This window comes from Rissa tridactyla, chromosome 2 (genome assembly GCF_028500815.1).
Source record: "Rissa tridactyla isolate bRisTri1 chromosome 2, bRisTri1.patW.cur.20221130, whole genome shotgun sequence".
NCBI lineage: Eukaryota > Metazoa > Chordata > Aves > Charadriiformes > Laridae > Rissa > Rissa tridactyla.
In genome coordinates this window covers 144,179,544-144,202,086 of record NC_071467.1, presented here as the reverse complement: position 1 = coordinate 144,202,086, position 22,543 = coordinate 144,179,544, and the positions used below count along the sequence as shown (strand labels likewise).

The following is a 22,543-nucleotide window of genomic DNA, read 5'->3' as shown; positions in this document are numbered from 1 at the left end:
ACCGAACATCTTTCCAACTAGAGCTTTTTTCAGCACGTGATGAATCTTCACCGAGGCTGGACACAGGCTGGGATGCCTTCTTCATAGTAGAATAGGACCAAAGTCCATTTCTTGGGTAAAGCACAACCAAACGTTGGTGTCTTAATGACCTGACTACTGAGTTGCTTTTCTATCAGCACACCCCTTGTTAAAATATGCAAAACATAAAATGCAACCACTTGGAACCACCTGTGCTTATGCCACCAGACCTGGCCTTCAGAACCAGGTGCTCCCACACAAACCGTGTATGGGGATGCTCCCCAGCAGGGAGCCTGGCCCTGCCTCGGAGCTTTGTGGCAGCGACAGCTTGTGCTGCCCAAAAATGTGCGAGGTGGCGTTTCTCCAGAACACCTGCACAGGCACTTGTCCTCAGCGCCTGGCTGTGCTTTAATTTCTTAGAGTGTTACCTTAAACGAAGAAGCCACGGCAGCATCTATCAATGTATTCACCAGGCTCTCTGGGTTTCTAATGAGCACAATGTATTTTTTCCAGTTTGACCTTAAAGCATTTTTCATTTTAAATAAACCTGAGAAGATGCCAAAGCCTATTTTATAATATGCATTTACACAAAACATAGAGCTGAAAATAACAAACGTGCACAGAACTAAATATGTATTAAGCAAGAATAAATAAGCATTTATTGAATTCATTGTGTATCAACCTCCTTACAGAGGAATAATCATCTATAATTGGAAGCCCAAAACATTTCTAGACATCATTTTAAAAACCCAAGAAAAAATCTTTTGTCAGACTGAAAATTAATACAGTGGAAGTTATTCTTCATTGCTGTGTCCAGCCTGAATTTTTTCACCTGTTAATCATCACTGAAGAACAGTCAGAGCACCTTTTTTATTATTTTTCTTTCTCTTTTTTTTTTTCTTTTTTCTCTCTAGCTGCAAGAGAAGTTACAAATCTTTGAAGATAGTTTAAAGGTCATGTGTATTTTCTTTGTCTCAAGAAAAAAGTAAATTTATCCTTTGTGAAACAGTTAAAAATGAAGTTGTATTTAGTTACCAAATGGTAATGGCAGAAATTTACTGTTAATTCTAGAAAATGCCTTGACGGATTCAAATTTGGCACAATACGTTTCACCATAGATTTTGACTTCACACAATCGGATGAAGGAGAATTAAGGACGTTGGTTCATTTTTTCATTTAAATGAGAAAAGAAAGACTTTCCATATTCATATGTGCTGATCATTATGGCGCAAGCAGGAGCAACTTTAAACAGCCGTGGAATAATACCTGCCCAGAAGAGAAAGGAAAGCATTCACTGTCATTTCACTGTCATTTGTTTTCAGACTGAAGTGCTGCAGTACTGTTTAGTGGTCGTGATATATTGATACCATAGTGGATCAGGGTAGAACTGGGATTCTACCGCTCCGTAAAATGCTGAAATGACTGGCTGTAGGTATTACCACTGTAATAACCTTACGTGCTCACCTCTGCCGTGCTGCGTGACCTGCCTGGCTAAAGCCCATTGTGCCTCTGTCCCTTCTGCCTCTCCACGGAGGTGGAGCACCTTGACCTGCAGGGTTCCTTTGCTCCAGCACAGAAGAGGTGGCCCTGGACGCAGACCGTGTGCCCTGTCAGCGGGGGCACTGTGGGATTTGTGGCACTTGTCTCACGTGGGACGAGCATGTGACCTCTCGGTGGGACAAGAGGTTCAGGAAGCCCCGAATCCTGAAATGGCTAAAGTTAGGGAGAAAAGGGCTCAAGTACCATGCTGAGCTGGGCCCTCTGCCATAGGTATGTGCCCCAGCCCTTCAAGCCAACTGTTAAGTAAAAAGAGGGATTCCCCTGCCACCGGCTCCTGAGACCTACAGCACCTTTACTGAAATAGATGGATCCTGGTCATGCGTATAAACAACAGGATTTCAGTGTTAAATGTCTCCCGTTACAATCGTCTGTGATCTTGTCAGCAAAGTGTAGGAAGTGATTCAGCTTACTTAGAGGTAGGAAAATCAGGTTGAATCCACTTGTCTGCACACAGCCATCTACTCCCATTTGAAATGCAAAGACGTTTGCATGGCGCTAGTGCAGATGACACGTAACCTACGGAAAACTTGTGTCCCTTCGGAAGGAAGCGGGCAGAATACCCTCAAGTCATCTCACCTACACGTGGGTGACTGAACTGAGGGGGTGGCTGATCAAGAGAATGTCTCTACACTCCGTTACTCACATGTCAAGACCTAAAGGTAGGTATCCGAAAAATCTATGAACTACATTCCACCCAAAATATCTAGTAATATTGATATTTTGTAATGTCGTGCATTCTGCTGGCAGCAGTGCTCTGAAACACGCTAATCCTGTTACCCATCTATGTCATCGCTGTACAGCAAGTAAAGCCGTTTATTCTCTTTCAGCAAACATAAACAAGTCTTGCAAGTCTTCAACTATGTGGCCATTCACACGAGGAACCCCAATGAAGCAATGCAGTGCTGTCAACACTGGTAAGTGTCTTGGGCTTGGAACGTCTCTTGCAGTTGTTTAAGTATGAACTGCTATAGGCTTTTATCTCAGTACCATTTTAATCTCAATATCTTGTCATTTCCTCCTTAGGCTGCCAGGCACACAGGACAACACCTGTGCATCACTGAGGACTTCTGTGCATGGCAACAGCAGAGTATTGCCTCAGCCATTCCACAGACCAGGACAACAGCAGCCTCGGCCATCAGGTAGAACTTGCTGAAGATAGAAACGTATGGGAATGTCTTCCCTGACAGCCTGGGAGAAGGGTGTGCGGGGAGCTGAACGAGCGGTACTGGGAAATAAGGAACCTTAGGGAGCTGAGCATCCTGAAGTGGGCACACAGAAAGCCAAGAGCATTTTGTGACTATGAGCATTTTACATACATTCAATGTTCAATTTTCAATCTCTGGTTGCTATACATAGAAAGGAGGTTATTCGAAAGCAAAACACTTCAAAAACAGTTTAGTTATGAAGTGATACGGTTTTAGTCTGGTGATACTTGTACTAGTAAATTATTGACAGAACTACCTGAATGTACATATTCAACAAGGCAAAGTTTCACACCCAGGTAATGATTTGCTTTTGTTTGATGAATGATAGTAGTTCTTCACAAAAAGATACGAACCAGTAACTAGAATTCCTGAGGATGTGTAATCAGCTTGAACATTCACGCTGTGAATATCCCTTTGCACTGTGACAGGAGGCTGGAAACTCTTATTCTCTCAGTCCCTGTCAAACGTTGTGGTAATCCCAGACTGCCTTTGTGCATACTCAGGTGCACAGAGTGGGAAATGCCGAGCACCACCTGCGTTTCCTCTTAATTCTCGCTCAGTCACAATACAGGAACGGGAGAGAAGGTAGATAGCGAGGGCACTTGTGGAGGGCAGGTCTCAAAGACCTCCGTTAACTGATAATCACAGCACAGCATACCTGCACACTCCCAAACTGGAACACAGTAACCTCCATATTCATATTTACTTGGATATGAATCGTGGACTGAGCAGTATGGAGCAAAACTTATAAGCATTCACCATGAAATGCATTTCTTTGAATGGTGGAAGAATGTTTAGGAATAGGTAGGTTGGAGGAACTTGGAACCTCGTATCAAGCCGTCATCCAGGAAAAAATACTCTATTTCATTTGATATGGGCTGAAATGACTGCAGACCTCTTGCTAAACACTCTGATGTTTATTAAGACAAATTTGATAATGGTGATGAACGACAGTGAAGCACAAGTATTTTGGAAGGTATGATACAAAATATGACTTTCTGTAAGGTACAAAAAAACCATCTAGAAGAGCCAGAGGACCATATCAGCTTTTCTCGAATGGCTCCGTAGTCACCATACTACTACTCTTGAAGCCAGGGATGAAAACTTTCAGCCTCCCCCATTCAAATTAGGCCTCAACACCCCCATTCCTCTATGAAATAACAAGGCATAGACAAATCTACTGTAAAAATGCCCTCCATTCAGAACACAAGCATTTCCACTTGAAGTAGACTCTCAGAAAGAAAAAACTGAGAGATCGAAAAGGGATAAATTATATGATGTAGAGTTCTTTGTGTCTCAAGAACTCAGGATATCTGCTGTGATGTTTATTTGACATAATTACTCCCACCTAGCAAACAAATACTAATGTAACTGCCATATCTTAGAGTCCTCTGTAAAAAACTGCATCGAAGTCCAACTTAAAATGAGTGCATCATAGGATAGATGGGATCTATCCTGGGCCTAGTATTCACAGGCCAATTATAGTATTTTATTATGTGAATTCTACTTCAAAATATCTATTCCGTACTCAGATTTCTTGGTTTCTCAATAATGCATCTTCTTTGAAGACTAGGAAGGGGAGACAGAAAAATACCACTGAAGCTTAAACTCTGTTTCTAAGACAGAAAGAACCAAAAACATTGAGCGTAGAAACTAGTATGAGATGAAGAACAAAAATTGGCATGGCTATTCCTAAATATAGGTGCTGCAACAATAGTGACCGTTTGGAAATTTTTAGCACTGGACTAAAAACTGCATCTAAGAAGCTTTCTCAGCCTAGAAACACGTCCATACTGTAGCTTCCAAACCTACAATCCATTAAACTTCCTTTGTACAAATTCTTTCTGAAAAACCCAAGTGTTATAGTTTATGAAATCAACAAATTATTTCAATTTGAAAAGACCTATTTCCTGAACCTTTTCCTACCATTTTTAATTGCCAATACAGCCATATTTGTCAAGCCCAATACCTCTATTTTTTAAGATATCATGTCCATCTTTGACAGCTGTATTTTAGTAATTTGTGAAGAGATTACCAAAATTCTCTCTGTATGTATGCATGTCTGTTGCTTTATATATACAAACTAGTCCGTAACTAAGAGTGTTCACAGAGATGGAAATACTACATAATTTATGCATGTTAACATCTATAATCACTTGTTAGCGATTAAAAAACTTTCTCTCTAGTCAGAGTTTTTTTAGAAAGATATAAAAAGATTTACCAGCAAATAATCCAGTAATCCCATTTTTAGCGACAATTTTCCTCATAGCTGCCCAGGTTGATGTACAGTCCCTCTGTGGAACTCAATACAGTACAAGAAAACAGTGAATTAAGCAATATATACAATGCCACAGAAAAATATTTTTAAAAATCAGAGACAGTCACTTCAGATGTAATTATTAGGTTTAATTAATTTTATGTTAATCTTATCCATACTATTCATACAGGATGTTAAATTCATACAGTATGCAAATTCATACAAGACTCAAGTTAAAACAGCATGACATGGAAGAACCTGTAGTAACGTCTGGAGTAAGAGGTATGAACAGAGAAAATATTCCTTACTAGAGTAACTGATAGAGTTGAAAAAAGTCACCTAGCTTTCAAATGAGCCGGTCCCTCTCTATGTCACTTTACACATGCAGCTGGAAGACCATCAAAATTCAGATTTTTAATCAAGAACTTGCCTTTATGGTAAACTAAAGGTAAATCTAAAGGTAGGTTTTGAGAATTGATATCATAAGAATAAATCATAAGAATGAATATAATAATTAAGCTAGGACACTGCACCTTATGCCTGAGTTTACAAAAATCAAATCCCCCCTAAATTTATAAATTAGTTTAAGAAAGTATGAGGTGTGGATCACAGTCCCTTGTAGAGCTAAATCAGATACTATAAGCAACCTAAATGCAGCAGCATCAAGAAGCAATCTGCATTGCAGACGTACACAACTGTTGTAAATGGAGGAATTTTTTTGTGCTACTTCACTCTGCACGTACTGTTTTCATTGATCCATAACATGAAAGTGGTTAAGAAATTTTTTCCTAGATGAAATTTAAAACAGTTTCATAGGATCCACTCAGCAGGAACATCCCACAGCATCTGGAAGCTGCAAAATATTTTTGCAGCCACAGAGAGACAATATGTAGATGCATAGTCAGTGTCCAACTCTAACAGTAACTGGGTTTGGAAAGAATTAAACTAGTACAAGTTATAGATAACCATAATGAAATTTTAAATATATATTAATCTAGTTAATATCAGCCTAATAAATATAGGGCAGCTTGTGATTCAAAGTGGTATTAGCAATGAATTCTTACGTTCATCAGCACAAGGAAAGAACTGAAACACAGTAACTATTTCTATTTAAAGCTTTTTTGATCTTTGTCTGTTCTGCAATGAAATATAAATAAGTTTTTTCAAGAACTATACCAGAAAAAAATCATTTACCTGAGAGAATGAAAGCTCATGCCAAAAACTGAGCACTAAGTTTTCATAACATCTTTGTGAACTAGGGCCTTCAAATTAGTTTCTAAGCAGAAACTGTTTGGGTACTCAGCCGTTTTACTCGTCTGTAATCTTAAAGCCATGATCTAACATTAATGAAAGCCCCTCACTGGTCCAGGCCCCAAGCAACGGAAGAAAAAGTTTTTAGATACAACTTGAATTTGCATAAAACACAGTGGTGCTCTACTGAACACAGAACAAAAAAGACACTTCATTGCTCTTTCATCCTTTAAAGCTGTTAGGATATTCACTAATATGCTCTCAAAAATAATTTATTTGAAATCACACAAAAAGGAGGTAAAAATACACAACCTGAGCACAGTCCTTTCTCCTCTAACCTAATATTTAACAAAAGAGTATCGTTATGAAGGACCAAGTGGTAGTGAATGTGCAAACATTTTATCATGTTATTTTTATCAACTCAAAAGTCTTTTTCAATAGATCACTGTTCACCTGAATATTTTCTAAGAAATTAAATTTTTCCTATTTAAATATAGCTTGCTTAAATGTATACAAATTTGCAGTTGGTCTGCCTAAATGTAATAGCTATGGATTTTGCAGTTTATATTTTAAACAATCTTATTAACCTAAATGGTACTGAACTCCCACCTTTTCCCTCCTCCATGCCATTAATGAAAAATATTGTATTTATCCCAGGAGATAAAAAACATCCTACGAGATATTACAACTTGGAGAAGAAAAAAGGCCTCAGTGATAGAATTTTTAGATAAACTTTAAAAGACAAGACAAATATTTAAAATTCTTACCAAAAGTCTATATATTCAAACACTAGGTTTTATTTTTCCAAATGTTATACGCTTTTTTCCTCCTTACCAGCAACTTACTTTTTAAGGTCTCACTCTCCCAAAGTTGAGTCTGCCTATGCGTTTTCACTACATCAAATGGCAGAGTTATGACAGCTGCAATCTATCAAGAAAAGAAATCAGTTTTAAAGTTAGAGCACAAACAATTAAAATTTAATTAACATTTTTAAATTAAAGTGCATTCAATTTAAAACTAGATTTGATATTCCATGCACCTGATATTATTAAAAGTCTTGTATTTCAGAACACTGTAATTTATTGAGATATACCTAATCAGCTTGAATGCCAGGCCATGTATATTTGAAGTAGGTGCACCCGAATACATACACCATTTCTGAGAAATTAATATAAAATCATTCCTCTTTTAAATAGTTCAGTAGTGGCAATAAGGAGTAGTACTAGAAACAAAAATATATACTTACAGAGCCAGATGCTGCTCCTGAAGTAAAAGCAATAAGAAATGTTGGTTCATGTGCACCAACTTCCTTACACATCTTCTTCTTGAAACGTTCATAATTATACCAGTATATTGCTAGGGTTATAAAAAAAATAAACTTGCTTTACAACACATTTGTATGTCAAATACAGAAATTCTTTTATCAAGTACAGATGTAAGAATTCTACTGCGGCAACACAAGAAACAAGAGCTGAAAGTAAAGTAAAAGTATTCTCTGTGATGATCCATGGACAGACTGCATTGTTCCCCTCATCCCCATATTCCAAATTTCTTCATATGATACAAGTTAGCCTAACCATTTTGTCATTCCCATGAAGTAACCCCTATGATAATACAACCTAACCCAAGCACTACAAAACTCACACACTGATTTTTTTAAAATTCAATTTAACATAAATCAAAACGTAGGCTTCTAATTATTTGCTATGTTTTCAGGCATATTTCACACATTTCATAGATCTCACTAATTCTACAAAAACGTGTTTCACACAAAAAGAAAGGTTGCTCCAGATTGCCTCATACTCTTCAGGGGGACAGAGTGTCAAATTTAATTCTGAGAGAATCAAGAAATACAATTTTCCTCTCTGAAATTACCAAGGGGGGAATGCCTCTGTGAGGACTGTCAAAGGCAAGTCTGACAAACAACTATTAGGAAAAACATCTGTTTCTGGTTTTGCCTTCTGCACTAAACTGCACTCTTTCTGTATTCTAACTAAAACTCTTTAAACTATGTGCTACAGGGATGAATTATAGAGTGATTCCTTGTGGCAGTTGGTCAAATAAACACTGCAAATGACGGCTGCATATCCTGAAAGATAACTGTGCCTCATTCAGCACTGAGTTCTGCCAGTTGTGCCAGCAGAGAAATATCAAAGTATTTTCTTGCATGAAGGCTGCCAGCACATATGCCTGGCATCCGACATTTTGCAAAAGTAAATGTAGGCAGTATCTCAGAGGCATTCTCAGGGTTTGAGGAAAACCTGCTGTTGAAATGTACATAACCCTAATTTAATATATATTATCTAAATCCAAAACTTTGCTTAAGCACCTGCAGGACTCCTTTCCTTTCCTTTTACGTTTATATTCTCTGCAACTCTGCTTAAAGAATGACTCGAGTATTATTGTTAACCCAGTTCTTATGCTTATAAACGCTCAGTTTAATTTTTATTCAGTCTAGCTAGCCTCCCAAGGTACACGGCTTGAAGCTTATCATTCATACTTGGGCTAGTAACGCAGCAGGATTCTAATCACGCTGTGCTGCTTGAGTCACGCTGTGCTGTTTTCACAGAAGAGCTGCTTTCTCAATACAAATTGTTACAATAATTGTAATTCTCCTTGAAAGAGTGAACTTGAGCTAACTGCAGCAAAGGCGCAGACTGTGCTGTAAGAATACCAGAAACCACAATGCTCTTGGGCATTCAAACAGAAGAGCTAAGATTGAAGGTAATAAGGGAGCATATCTTAATGCATAAAGTATTTATAAGGAAAAAATAATCAGAAAACACATTTGGAAAAGGCATTAGGCAGCATTAGACACCCTTAACTTTATATTATCACAGTTTTGTGGCATTTAATTTTGTGGGATTTTTAAATACATTTTCCTTTACTCAGGCGTCAAATTGCCTGCTCACTTCTGGCTCTTTATCAATAGTCCTTTAGTCCTTACCCTACAAGGCAGTAGCTGCCTGTTAACCCGTGTCTCTACCTTTCCAGCACCTCATGATGTCTACAAAGTACTGGGCACAGACAAGTGCCCGCTGGCTGTGAGGTGGATGTCAGAGCAGTGTGGAGACGGACTTAAAAGCGAGGATGTTTTGGACTGGTAGAGGAACCACAGGCATGGCCGCAAGAATCTGAAAAGGGCTGAGAAGAACACACTCATCACCACAGTGCCCTGCCTTATACACTCTCTCACAGTCCTCTGATCTTCCCACTCTGTTAAAACCAGTGGAGGGGAGGAAGATGACTAGCTTCTGCCACGTTGCAACAGACAAAAAGCAGTAAGAGAACAAGAGTTTCTACTTGAAGTCAAACAACCGAAATTAGATGAAGAACTTCAGAGTTCCCTTACAAAGCTTAGCAGAGCAGGCTAAGAGAAAGATGCCATTTGGCAGAGAAGAAAAATAAGTACATTAAAAAATAAATATTGAACAGGAAGCACTTGGAGAAAAAGGTTCAGATGAATTCCGACAGTTATCTTTAGCCTTAGAGAAGGCATGTTTCCATTGGTTCAGAAGCCTTCCCTATCACAGAAGGCTAAATTAAGTTCCTTCAAGTAACAGGATCCTTAAGCAGGAAATACAGTCCAACCACAATCTTCAAACACCTACCAGTATCAAAGTGAAAGAAAACAGAGTATTATTTATTCTGAAAATGGCTGAAATAACTTAGTTCTGTTAACTCACTTAACTGCTAAGTGCAATTTTTAACTAAATATCCTAATCACCTCCACCTGCCATGCATTGGTTTGGTTCACAGCCAATTTAAAATGTACTCCAGGTGCACACCAGAATGTGCTCAAATCCCATAGGAGTCCAACCCAATGATTGGTTCACTAGACTGTTTGGAACCACAGATTAAATTAGATGTCAGATTATTTTAAGAATGAAGTAGGAGAACAAAGGTAGCAGATCAAATATTTCAAGGGTTCTCTGCCTCCAAAAATGGGTTTGAAGCATTCTTCTAAGCCACCACAAGGTGTTCAAAAGTGTTATTCCTGGTACTATCCAAAGGACAGAAACTGCTTCAAGTACAATTGATGCCTGATGATCCACAAGCGTCCTGACAAAAATGGGCCTCAAAGAGGCAGGGGCTTTCACCGCTGGCATTAACAAGTCCTTCAGCAGTCTCCTCTCTAGCTCACGACATAGCAGAGTTGTGACAAAAAGGGAAAACACATGATCTTCTCTGTCCTAGTTATCTTAAGGAACAGCCCTAGCCATGCTCTGTATCAGACTTTTCTTCTTCTAGACTTTCAGCTTTGGAGCTTCACTAACAAGTGGTAGTCTATGGTGCTCTAGCTTCATGGTTTTTGGAGCAATTATACAAACTAATTCATCTTACTAACAAAAATTCCTGAAGGCACTACTGTGTCACTCTCTATACATATTTTCAAAATTAAGTATCAGAACACTTAGATACAGCATGTTTCTCTATAAGGAAATAGCCATTATACATATCACAGAGAAATTTTCCTACTCAAACTCTTCAAAAACAGTCATTGCATAAGCTAAAGATGAGAAGAAACAGCCTAAGTACAGAGAAAGGGAACACAACAATGAATCCTAGCTGGTATCCACAAACAAAATGCGGGGGAAGGGGGAAATCAGGTCCTCAAAGAATTTATAAATAAAAGCACTCAAAAAAGAACAAGTAAAACTCAGTTATTCTTAAAGCTAACTATTAAAATTACCTAAAAGCAGAGAAAAAGTCTAAAAGAGTTATGCATAAACAGATCTTCTGATATAACACAAATTTGCACGGAAAATAAATCCTACCTGAGAAAGGAACATCTCTCAGAACAGTAGAACTCCAGCCCCTCCACAGGGAAAACCATCCGTCTGTAGCCACTTTACTGGTGATGCACGTGTACAGTTGATTGTAGGACAAACTGCGATACTGCATTCTAGTTCTAATCAGCTCCAGGGGGCTCACTACAGTAACTGAACCAACTACAAATGAGAAAAATATGGGCTTTTTTTAAAATCAACATTTACTATTAATATTTTCGGAACATTAAAGTCAGGTCTCACTTTGCTTTATATACTTGATTCCTTTCAACATTCCCATTTTCCTTGAAATAATTCCCAAAGTAAGTTTCCTTTACAGATAAGAATACCGTATCTATTCACAGTACCTAAACTTTCTGGGCACTCAAGCTACCTGCTGTTTTTCAATACTGGCACATTGTAATCCATGTAACATGTTAGGAATCCTCATTTCCAGATTTATTATATAAATAGGCTGAAAATTTCAAGTACTTATAAAGATTAATTTTCAATAATTGCAGTTTTTAAGTGTAACTTGAAGAACATCAGCTTGGGGTTTTTTTTATTAAGGACAGAAACGATGGTTGCAGATTAAGCTTTTATTGATTTCTATTGATTTCTTTGCTATTCTTATTTTAATCTCTCAAGAATATTTAGCAGGCAATCTGTATCTGATAAAGCAACTCCCTTGCACCTTGTGGAAAGATCAGTGAGTCACCACCACTAATGAGCTCCCATCACACATGTAACAGACTTTAACGATTTTACTATATCCAAGAACTTATCTCCTGTTGCTGGGATAAGGTTTCTTTGACATGTGAATTTAAAATCTGGAGCAGCCTAATAAGAACGATTTGCCACATCACTACAGAATAACAATTCTTTTTCCGCTAGTCTTTCAGTCCCCCTCTTAGTTGTCACAAGTGGAATATGGAACTACACCCTCTGAGTCCTCTAAGAAAGCCCAGAAATATATGACCTGAGCTACTTCTACAAAAACAGATGAGGAAAAGGATAAACAAAAGTAAGAAAATAAAAAACCAAATTCAGTCCCCTTTACATCATACAGCAGTAAAACCAGTACAAGCTCAATTTCATTTTCCTTGTAATTACCTATGTAGCTTCCATTATAAAAAGAATTATGTTTATTATTAGATTCACGACAGAACAGACTTAAATTAAACTGTCCTTGGTAGAAGTCTAGAAATATAAAATTTTGAACAAATTACAAACATAGTGAAAGTGTAACAGCACATTATTCCGGGTCAGAAGGTTATGTTGCCCAAGAAATACTGCGTAATTACAGTATTCCTTCCTATGCTCAGCTCCACGTAATATTATCCCCCATTTAAAGCCACAGCAAATTTACTTTAAAAACAAAACAAAACAAGAAAACAGCATACAGGTATTCAGGTATTTTATTTCAGTTTTCTCTTTAACAGATGACAACTTACATCTGCTTAAGGAACCTGCAAGAACTGGAATGTGTTCATCATCCTTTCCTAGTCTAGATTTCAGAGCTTCACTCAGTTGGTCATAGCAGGTAAAATAGATTACTGTGGTAGGAAGTGCCATTATTCTAAAATATAAGAGAGGGAATCTAAATTAATACGAGGAAAGCAGGAGCATAAAGTCAACCATCCTGTAGGGATATTTTGCTTAAATAAGGAAAAGTTAAATCTCCAGCTATGTGTTACGGATGAAGAAAAAGCACTGCCTCTAGTTCAGAGTTTCAAATTCATGGATTTCCCAGTTTTCTAGTTTTTCATTTCATTAGGAAAAAATATAAGTGCAATGCTGGTGGATTATCTCAGTCAAAATCTATTTTATGTCAGCTTCAGAACTATTTTGATAAAGGAATGGAATTGAAAGATCTGAATATGATGCAACCAAACAAAGCATTATGGAAGTAGCTACTAACCTTAATGTTTTATTCATTTAACAATTGGAGAGTATTTTCTCTATCTTAATCAACACTTAAAATTCTCACTACTTGAAAGACAATGTGGGATGAGTAAATATAAGCTTTTTCCATTCCAGCATAGTACAGACTATAATTAACAGCAGCTAGATCTTATAATCATTCAGCGTAGGGGTAACACACCACACCTTACTATAAAATGGCAATTACATTTCTGCGTTATGTCTGTGCCAATACAGCATGTACCATCATTACCAAAAAACAGTGAAGACTCCCATGCTTGGAAAACCAACATGCCATAATATAGATTTTCTTTTAAAAACTGTATACCTCTCTCCAGTCAAGAAGCTGGTTCTTCTCTGCTGGAGTACAGAACACGAGTTGAAGGAAAAACCTCTCTGTCATGGCTGAAATACAGACCTCTTAGTTCAGTTAGGCCTAAAGATTTACATACTGAAATTGCCACATGCTGCAGGATAAATAACAAGGCCTGAGCTCCACCATGCTTTCCTTTTTTTGTGCCTATATACTGAGCACTGCAAATCAAAAATGTACCAGTGCTGTCCCACTGGGCAATACTTTGTGTCTTACAAGAATACAACTTCAATATACATGTTAGATTTGATCACTTTCTTGGACTGTTTATGGAGGAGGACATAATGATAGAGGTATTAATTACTACCTGTATCAGGTTAATATAAATAAAAAGATAAAACACTTGGGTGGTGTTTAGCCTAAAGAGAAGAGCAGGAAGAGATCTGATGACAGTGTTTAAATACATAAATTGTTCTTGTAGAGACAAAATGAATGATCTGTTTCCCGTGACAATGTTGGATAGGATAAAAACCAAAAAAGTTCTCTGGAATAAAGAAGATTCTAGTTAGATATTTTAAAAAAATTAAGTAAAGGTAATGAGGTGTAACGCTAGAGTGTCTGTGGAAACAGCTGTGTTGCTTATTGCAAGTCATTAGTAACAAGCTAATAGATAGCACTTATCTATCAAACACTAGCACTCTCTAACAATCAAGTTCGATCCTATGATTCGATGATGCTATCAAGGGGACAGGTACAGTAAGGATGCCATCTCTAAAAGGCAGAATGAAAAGTCTTTCTGCTTAACTCCTGAGAATATATCAAAGAACTTGCAAGGAGAAATCTCAAGATGTAGCAAAAATTACACTGTCACTAGATGTTTCTGACTGAACTGATTACATCATTATCTGTAACTTCAGAATTTACCAAATTTTTAAAATCACTTAGAAATAAACACACTAATTTGTCTAAATAATGAAGTAATTTTTCTTTTAATGATAACTTGTAACATGTTACCAAAAAAAAAAATATTCAACTTACAGTGTTGGGGGAAGTCCACTCCACAGTGACTTAATTCCCTCTATTTGAATAATTTTCACAAATGCATCCTAAAAATACAACCAGGCAAAGAGCAATAATTAGCTACAAACTTTTGTACTCAGTAATATATTTTAGCTGTCAGAACATAAAATTAATGTATTAAAACGTATGTTTCTAAAATGGCTTATCATTGCAACATCCCAGTTTTTAAACTGCTAACTCTAGCTATCATATTTAATGACACCAATAGTTCCACTGACCTGAAGAGAAATATTTGTATGACTGAAATTAAGAATTTCCTTCCATCTTTAAAAGACCAAAGTAGCAAGTTTTTATCAGTAACTGACAGCCCTGTGAATAAGTTATTTTCAGAACTAATACAACATAGCAGCGACTTGTGGAAACTTTCTTAAAATAATCCACTAAAATATTTTTTTAATACATAACAAAAGTTCTAGGCATGTAGCAATTAACTCTCAATGAGTAAAAGTAGAAGGTATCATTAATCACCATATAAATTACAGTGTAACCACACAAACACCCTCTGAAATGGTAACAGATTCTACCAAAACTTGAAAACAAACAATAAATTTCCAGTATGCCACTTAAAAATGTTTTTAACATACAGTTTTATATAAATGTAAAATGTTCTTACCAACGTCCCTTTGAAATGCCCAGGTTTTTTATACCATGCTTTGCTGTCCCCATTCTCACAAACACATATATGATCCATAAGGCCATTGGAGTATACAAAACACTTTCCTAATAAAATGGTGTATAAGAATATAGTTAATGCGTAAAATTGTTTTTACTCAGCAGCAGTTTCAAATTGGATATAATGGCAACACAGATTTATTTCTGGTGAGACACTGAGGGGCAAAATAATTTTGGAAAGTCAATGATGACAAATTAGGTAAAAGGAAAAAGGGAACAAATGTACTCCTCAGAGTGCCAAACTAAATGAAACTGCCCTCACAGGCTCCAGGGAACATGTTTATGTTATACTACTATCTGCTCAAGGCTAAAAAGAACACAAGACCTGAATGTCACTATTGTATGTAAATATGTGAACATCTTTCAGACTTTTAAATCTTTTATTAAGTATCCTCAGCATCCACATTACAAGTGGAGGCATTATGTCTTAGGTCAGACTGTATTCATACCAGATCATCCTCTCTACTTGTTTTTCATTTCTTCTACATCATGTACTTTTAACCTGTTTGATAAAATATTATTGCCATTACAAAAACATACTTTGAGCTTTACATTTTCAGATTTCTGAAGGGTTTAGAATTTACTATAAAAAAAAGGATAGAAGGCACAAGTATGTTTCCTGATTTACAGCAAGCGTGACTGCAAATATTCATCTCCACATACGACATAGAGCACCAGTCATCTCCTTTCCTTTTGAATCTCATTTATTAATTACAACTAATAGTAGGAATCATTTGCATATCTTTGAGTGCACAATGTCTTCATCTATTTAGAACCCAAGTGGCAAGTGGCTTAGGTAAGACTTACCACTCTTTTTCAAAAGTCTCTGGGTTATGGAGGAGATGAACTTTGATATAGCATCCTGATCCCATAAGCCCTCTGATGAAATATTCAGTTATTTATAATAGCTTTTTTTAAAAACTCAACTCAGTAATAGTTGTACCTTCTGACACAATGAAAATACTAAGACAGACAGAAAAAAACCCTGTTTAAAATAGTATGTATTTATGGGATTATTTTTTCCACCTGTGTCTGTTCACTAGCACATTCTGTCTTTAGCAATTTCAATATATACTGCTGTGTTGCTCTTTCCCCCCCACTTACGCTGAAGAAACAAATATAACTATTGCAAAACAAAAAAAAAACATTCTGTAGCTCAGCATTATGACAACTATTAGCTAAGTACAACAGCAAAAAGCAAACTGTATCCTCCATTACAATACACATTTATTTACCTTTGGAGAATGGATTGGTTTGGGCTTGCAGTCGAGTTTTGATAACATCAAGAGGAGTTACTAAAATGAAACAGAAGTCATTTAGAAGCACCCTGCATGCCTCGAAAAGGTACAAGTGTACAGATGCCTTACCATGAATTTCTATGACTTTTTTTTTTCCAGAAGGAAAAAAAAGAGACCTGTTTCACAATGTTATCAGACAGAGGTAAAAAAGGAGAATTACAAATCCCATATGGTTTGCAAGTGACCATAGGTATCTTTTCTAATTTACTAACAGTTGCACAGACAACAAGTATTAGAGATACACAAAGCTCATCCAAAAACCATTGTGTCATCTTCTCTGAAAGTGCTAAAACTTGTACTGTTTTGCTGTGCTGCTAATCTTTTATAAATGGTATACCACAAGGCATACGATATCAGATTTTGGTCTCAAGCACATAAAATATACAGCATTTTTCATGTGTTTATTCTTTTCCAATAAACTGATCGCAATACTGATGTTCAAAAGAAAAATGTTAAACTCATGACGTACTTTCCTTCTGTGCTGTATGTAGACAAGATCTAAAACTTCAGAGTTGTTGAAAAGTTAAGTGAAGGTTTAGTGAACATTTCAGTGCTTCCCCTCCAGCCCTTAAAATTATTACGGGCCTAGACATGCTGAACACTGCAGTGGCTGGTCAGCTGGACCAGCCTCTACTGATTATACTGACTGAGGGCTCAACTCAGTTGCCTACATACAAGCAGCTAGTGCCATCTGAATCTCTAAGGTATCCAAAATACCTACACAGTTGACAGAAATGATACAGGCTCTACAGCCTTACTTACTAAGCAGCAGCTAGAGGCTAAGTCAAATATCTACGTCGTCTCACTGAACACATTCCTATGCACAGGCAACAGACTTGCACCTTAGCTCTCTACTGGTGCCTCTCAGCTGACTAATAGGAGGTTGAATACTCAGCTCACATTTCCATATCTAAATGCAGGGATCTAATTGTGATTCCTGCAGCTCAATTCAGTGGCTTAAAGTTTGGCATCCAGCAGCATTTTAGCCACTTGCACATATTCTGCATCGTCTCCCAGCTGTCACTTCAGAAAGGTGCCAGTCTCCTGTACCTCATGAGGTCTCAAATACCAACACCTTACACTGTTCTAGAATCCTGTGTACACACAGTTGAAATCCATGTTGGTAATTCCACAGGTCTGATGTAGCTTTGCTTGCTACTTTATCTAACATCACAGAACACATGGTAAAAAGGCAGAACGAAAAGACTATGAATTTGACAGGTTCCTGGTAAGATCCTGTTTTGTAAAAATTTCGAAATTTTGTGGGGGCAAAATAATGTTTAGAAAACTGCATATTATTGTGCAGCATAATCTGTGTTAAAGGTCAGAACGGCTAGCTAAGCCAAAAAGCAACTGAAATGTGATGTATAAGCTAATGAGCTTGGAGAACTCCAAGGGACATGAAGTGCTGAATCTAACCAACCAATGCCTCCTTAGATACGCATGGGGGAGGAGGTCCTGAGTGAGATGACTGAATATGAAGCAGAAGATGAATTCCACAGACTATCCAGAAGTTTAAAAGACTAACAAAAAGCTATCCTTAAAAGCAATGTTCAGGGAGAAAAAAAACCCAAACAATAAATGGCTTTGACAGTGTAAGACATCACAGCAGAATAAATTAATATTACTACTGAAGTGGTAACATGAAGGGGATATCTCACAGGGGCCAGCCTTTCGGGATTTGTGTCTTGTACTGTAAAGTAGACTTTAATATAAAATCTATTTTTTAAGCAGCGGGAAGTATGGAAATTAATTTTTGTTATTAATTTTGTTTCTTGCAGAAAGCAAGCAATGAATTACTACACCAAGAGAAAAAAAGACATAGAAATTAAAAGTTAATAAAATTATTCTTATTTTCAAAAATGATTAAAGATTATCAGGGACAGAAAAGATTTCAACTAACCACAGTGTTAAAATACAAAAAAAAAAAAGAGAAAACTATCCAAAAAGATCCTTGTTTAACGTATTAGTGGAAATTTATAGCCCATATATATGCAGACATCATGCTGAGTCAAACTGAAGAGTAATGACTTTGCAAAGATTCTCTCTGTGGCAAGCTTGATAGTTTGCCTTACCAAATAATGATGTAATTATAGCTCCACAACAAGAGGCTATTGCTTGCTGAATAATGGTTGGTTTATCTAAATTGCTGTCACTCATTTCAGCCATGGCTTTATCTCTGGAGAAGAAAAACCTGTTAGGGAACAGAAAAACATTTTTCAAGACTATGCTCAAAACTTGCAGAAAAATCAAAGGAAAAAATATCTTTAATTTTCATTAATACGTTATGTATAAGGAGCAAAAATGTAAATATTAGTTTTCTATTGGCATACAAGCATCTCTGTAATTTTTTGAAATTAGAATATTTGTGCCATGTTTTGTAAATAATCTAAGTTTTTGAAATGACAATAAATCATTCAAATTGTTCTTACATGAATTACAATGTTTATATTTTTTTGTAAACCACATTAAATATTTAACATGTATTACCTCTTTCTGAAACAAAGGGTTTAGGAGCATGTAAATAATCCGTACAAAGATGAATTCCCAGCCTGCGGCCCATAAACTGTAGCACAGCAGAATAATTCATCTAGTCCTCCTCTCGCTTCTGTCATTCCTGTGAGAAAATCCAGAGAGGTCTCCTGCTTGATCCAACAGTCACGGCCAACTAGTGATGACTATATCCCCTGGCAAGCTCTTCACGCAATGAACAGCAACTGACTAGTTTTAATGCTACTATTAAGTATTAATGCCTTGAACAAATCCTGCTGCATGGCTGCACAGGCAAACTTGCAAAACCATAGGAATGTACTCACAGTATCTAAAAATAAGGAGCTGATATATTCCCAGTATTTGCAACTAGCCAGGACAGAATAAAAAAAAAAAAACATTCCAGGACATAAAATCCTCAGTAAAGGTGTATCTTTCAAAATGCACATTGTGCATAAGTGCAGTCGTAATTTTTGTTAGTTTACATTGATCTAAGCTTTTTATTTGATCTACAGGAACATGTTTTGCTATTTTTACTAAGTTACAAAAAAAAAGATAAGGAAGATTGTGCTTCATCAAACAAGATCCGCCTCTCAGATACTAACAACTTCTGATTTGGGGGGGGGAAGTATTTTTTAATATAATTTTTAAGTTATTTTATAACAAAACCACTTTCCAGAACAGCATATATCATCCGTTTATATGCAGCAACCGGGCTGTGATCTCCAGAGGCAAAGCAATGGCAGCGCGGAGCTTCCTCAGGCAGGCCCCCCCCCAGCCCCGGCGCGGCCGCGGGGGGTGAAGCCGGGCCCGCCATCTGCCCTGCCCTTGAGCCGGGGATCGCCCGGGGCGGGGAGGAGGGAGCCTGCGGACCGGCAGCTCGCCGAACCGGGTAGTTGCTCCTCGGAAGGCCCTTCCCCACCTTGCCGGAGCCGAGCGGAGAGGCTCTTCCCCTAGATTCCTGCTGAGGAGGGCACCCACCGGCCCGCCCGGCCCCTGAGGTGAGGGAGGGAGGCGGCGCCCCTCTCCCCGCCTCCCACAGCAACGGCCCCCCACACCGAGGGACCCCTTTTCCTTCCGCCCCCTCGTCCCCTTCCCTTCGCAGCTCCGCGCCCCTCACGCCGCCGCGCTCCTCCCTCCGCCCCCAGCGCTCGGCCCCCGCCTGCCCGCGCCCTACCGCCCCTCGGCCTGGCCGTTGGTGGAACGCTGTCGGCGGCGGGCGCCGCGCTGCGGGAGGAGGAGAAGGAGGAGTGAGGCCCCGCGCGGCGGGCCGGGGCCGGGGCCGGCGGAGGCGGGAAAGCCCGGTGAGGGGAGGTCAGGCGCGGCACCGCTCGGAGCTCCGCGCCGGCCCCGGCGGCGGAGAGGGCCGGGAGCCCGGCGGGAAGGGAGGGCTTGGAGCCGCCGGTGGAGGGGAGCTGAGCGGCCCTGCCGAACCCCGGGCGCAGGTCGGCCGGCGGGTGGAGAGGAGGATGTGACTCCGCGGGAAGATGAAACCGAGCGCTGCGGAGGCCGGCGACAAAGGAGCTCGTCCCCGTAAGCGGCGGGTGGCTGGGACGGCCCGGGGGGGAGCTGCCGCGTCCCGGCTCGGCGTAGGGGGGGTTCCGTGCTTTCAGTGGGGTGGCTTCCAGTCGCGGCCTCGTGCCGGTGCCGCCTCCGTGGCTCTCGTTGGGAGCCACCGCCGTCAGCCCGGTGCCGGGTCGGGGCCTCCTGCCTCTCTCAGGCCGGCGGGTAAGCACGGCTCGGGCTGGCTTTGTGCACCCGACGGCACAACCTTTGCGGGGTTTGGGGAGCCAAACGTAAAAGTGCGTAACTAAAACAAGGTAGCTGGCTGACTTGTTCTGTTTTACAAGGTGCTTGCGGTGCAAAGGAGGCAGTAGGGACGCCGAAATTCGGTAGGCCGCTGCCGTGTGAACTGCCCCAGCCGGGCTGTGCTGGTACCGGGAACCAGGGTGGTGCGCTGGGAGAGGGAACTCCCGGGCACGTTAGGCCCAGGGTATTAAAATGCGGTCTCTTTACAAGGGAGAGAGAGAGAGCCTTTACTGCTGTTGCAGTACTGCTAACTCACTCCAAACTTTTGATTATCCCTAAGAAGCTTAATGTGTATTTTCCAATATTAATTCCTCTATTTAGCATATCAATTTTTGAGCTGCCCTGACCATCACGTGTGTGTGCTGGGTATAACACCATATTTGATCCCTGGTCAGCTACGGAATTTCACATGCACACCTGTGTATCATCCCCATTTTTTTGTTTAGATTCTGGATCAGTTTCACTGTCCTAAGCCTCCTCGCTTTCTTATTTCTCTCTTTTGGTCTCCTAGATTCTACAAAGCTGATTGCTCTTCCTGCTTCGTTTATGTGTGTTCATAACCATTGCTTACAGAAGCTTGCAGTGTGAGTGGTGGTTCTGCTCCCTCTCCCATCTAAGACTGGTTCAGGGTCTTCCAGAGAATACATAACAGAGGGACTGGTTTGCCTGTTGGCTTTTTGTCTCCAGAAGAGGCCTGCTCACTTCCTGCAGCAGCCCCCATTGTCTGTTTTGAGCTTCTCCAGAAGAGAAGCAACCAGGAGTAGCATGTCAGTCACTGAGGAAGGAAAGACAATGTAAAACTAATGATGTGTGATTCTTGGATGATTCTGTCTCTGTCATTGGTTGTAAATGGATTCCTGTGGAAGTATCTAAGAGCAGAGAAGGTATAATTACTTTCATCTAATAATATTATTCTAGTTGCCAGCTATGTTTAGCTACAGGGACTTCATGGGTTGCACTTCTGTGCATTCAGGACCCCTCAAAATATTCCTCTTCCTCGTACTTGTACAGCCTCCCCTAGAAATCACATCTTAGTATTGACAGCATTCTTAGGGGTAAGCTACATGGGGCTGCCCTGTTGCATAGAGAGTCAGTTCCTGTTTTTCATTTTGTACTTGATTCCTGGTTTTGTTTGGTGCCCCATAGCTCTTCTGCTAGAACAGGCTGTTTACCCATTCTCTCTTATGTTCTTCTTGATTTTGTATATCTGTATTCTTTTTCCCCCTAAATCATTTATTTTACAGACTGACAAAGTCTTAATCTACAAGGTCGTTCTTCATCCTTGTTACTCTTTTGCAGGCTGTATTTAAGATGTAACTGAGTCCTGGATTTATGAAGCGGCATAATAAAATTACCCATTTTCTTTTCTGGTTTTTAGCAATTATTTTCCTTTTTGATTGCTACCCAGTATTGAGCTGATGTTCTTTTAGCTCTGACACGCTCCAAGATTTCCCTTGAGAAATGAGGCTTATTTCTCAGCCAGACTGAACTTTTTGTATTTGCTTATTTAGATATCTAGTCTAAGAGTTAGGCCTGTGCAGATAGCTCTGTGTTGAGCATCAGGAAAGTTCATCAGCAGAGTTTAGTTGTATGCGGTTTCTTAGTTTTAGAGTAAAAATTCACTGGGACAGAAAGAGTAGCCGTAACTAGAATAGTTCTGAACTTTAAGCTTAGTTTTCCTGCATCTCAGGTGGGTGCTCAAAATTCAGATTAGGTCTTGTATTTTTTGTCGTTTCAGTTACTTTTGAAGGTTTCTTGTTCTAATGAGTCTATATGAATCCTTTTTGTTTCAGATGAATAAGGGAGAGAGGCAGATTCTGTTGTAAAATGGTGTTCTTGTGACGGTACAAGTAGTGGTACAGAAATAGCAAATACTTGCCAAACTGGGTGAGAAAACT

The 22,543-nt window shown here is 39.1% G+C and overlaps 2 protein-coding genes across 8 annotated transcripts in view; one reads left to right on the top strand and one right to left on the bottom strand.

Moving 5' to 3' along the window:
* Positions 1–529: 529 nt before the first annotated feature.
* SLC25A40 (solute carrier family 25 member 40) lies at positions 530–20,140 on the bottom strand. 4 transcript variants are annotated; one of them, XM_054192128.1, is made up of 12 exons: positions 20,014–20,140; positions 18,837–18,963; positions 18,422–18,540; positions 16,284–16,343; positions 14,990–15,096; positions 14,335–14,402; positions 12,515–12,639; positions 11,070–11,243; positions 7,538–7,647; positions 7,137–7,218; positions 5,005–5,077; positions 530–1,284 (listed from the first exon to the last, which is right to left on the bottom strand). In XM_054192128.1, the coding sequence occupies exons 3-11, from the start codon at positions 18,513–18,515 to the stop codon at positions 5,031–5,033; spliced, it is 867 nt and encodes a 288-aa protein (XP_054048103.1). In that variant the 5' UTR covers positions 18,516–18,540; positions 18,837–18,963; positions 20,014–20,140; the 3' UTR covers positions 530–1,284; positions 5,005–5,030. The 4 variants fall into 4 exon arrangements, with proteins under 4 accessions (XP_054048103.1, XP_054048104.1, XP_054048100.1 ...); XM_054192125.1 differs by having other exon boundaries at positions 533–1,284; positions 5,005–5,085; XM_054192126.1 differs by lacking the exon at positions 20,014–20,140 and adding an exon at positions 19,549–19,692 and having other exon boundaries at positions 533–1,284; positions 5,005–5,085.
* DBF4 (DBF4 zinc finger) overlaps positions 19,715–22,543 on the top strand; it is a 16,626-nt gene continuing 13,797 nt past the window's right edge. For 2 of the 4 annotated variants that reach the window (XM_054192122.1, XM_054192121.1), the window contains exon 1: positions 20,234–20,369. In XM_054192122.1, the coding sequence (XP_054048097.1) occupies positions 20,324–20,369 (46 nt within the window). In that variant the 5' untranslated portion in view covers positions 20,234–20,323. Of the gene's footprint in view, positions 19,838–20,232; positions 20,370–22,543 lie in introns of those variants that run through there. The other 2 variants (XM_054192124.1, XM_054192123.1) reach the window with 2 other exon arrangements.

What these genes read in the sequence shown, in the direction of transcription:
- SLC25A40 (XM_054192125.1), bottom strand. Translation starts at nt 18,515, where the DNA reads ATGGCTGAAATGAGTGACAGCAATTTAGATAAACCAACCATTATTCAG. An exon ending in GGCATTTCAAAGGGACGTTG is followed by an intron (nt 14,403 to 14,989) that starts GTAAGAACATTT and finishes TTGTATTTTTAG; the next exon opens with GATGCATTTGTGAAAATTAT. An exon ending in GATTACTGGATTATTTGCTG is followed by an intron (nt 1,285 to 5,004) that starts GTAAATCTTTTT and finishes TCTTCTGGGCAG; the next exon opens with GTATTATTCCACGGCTGTTT.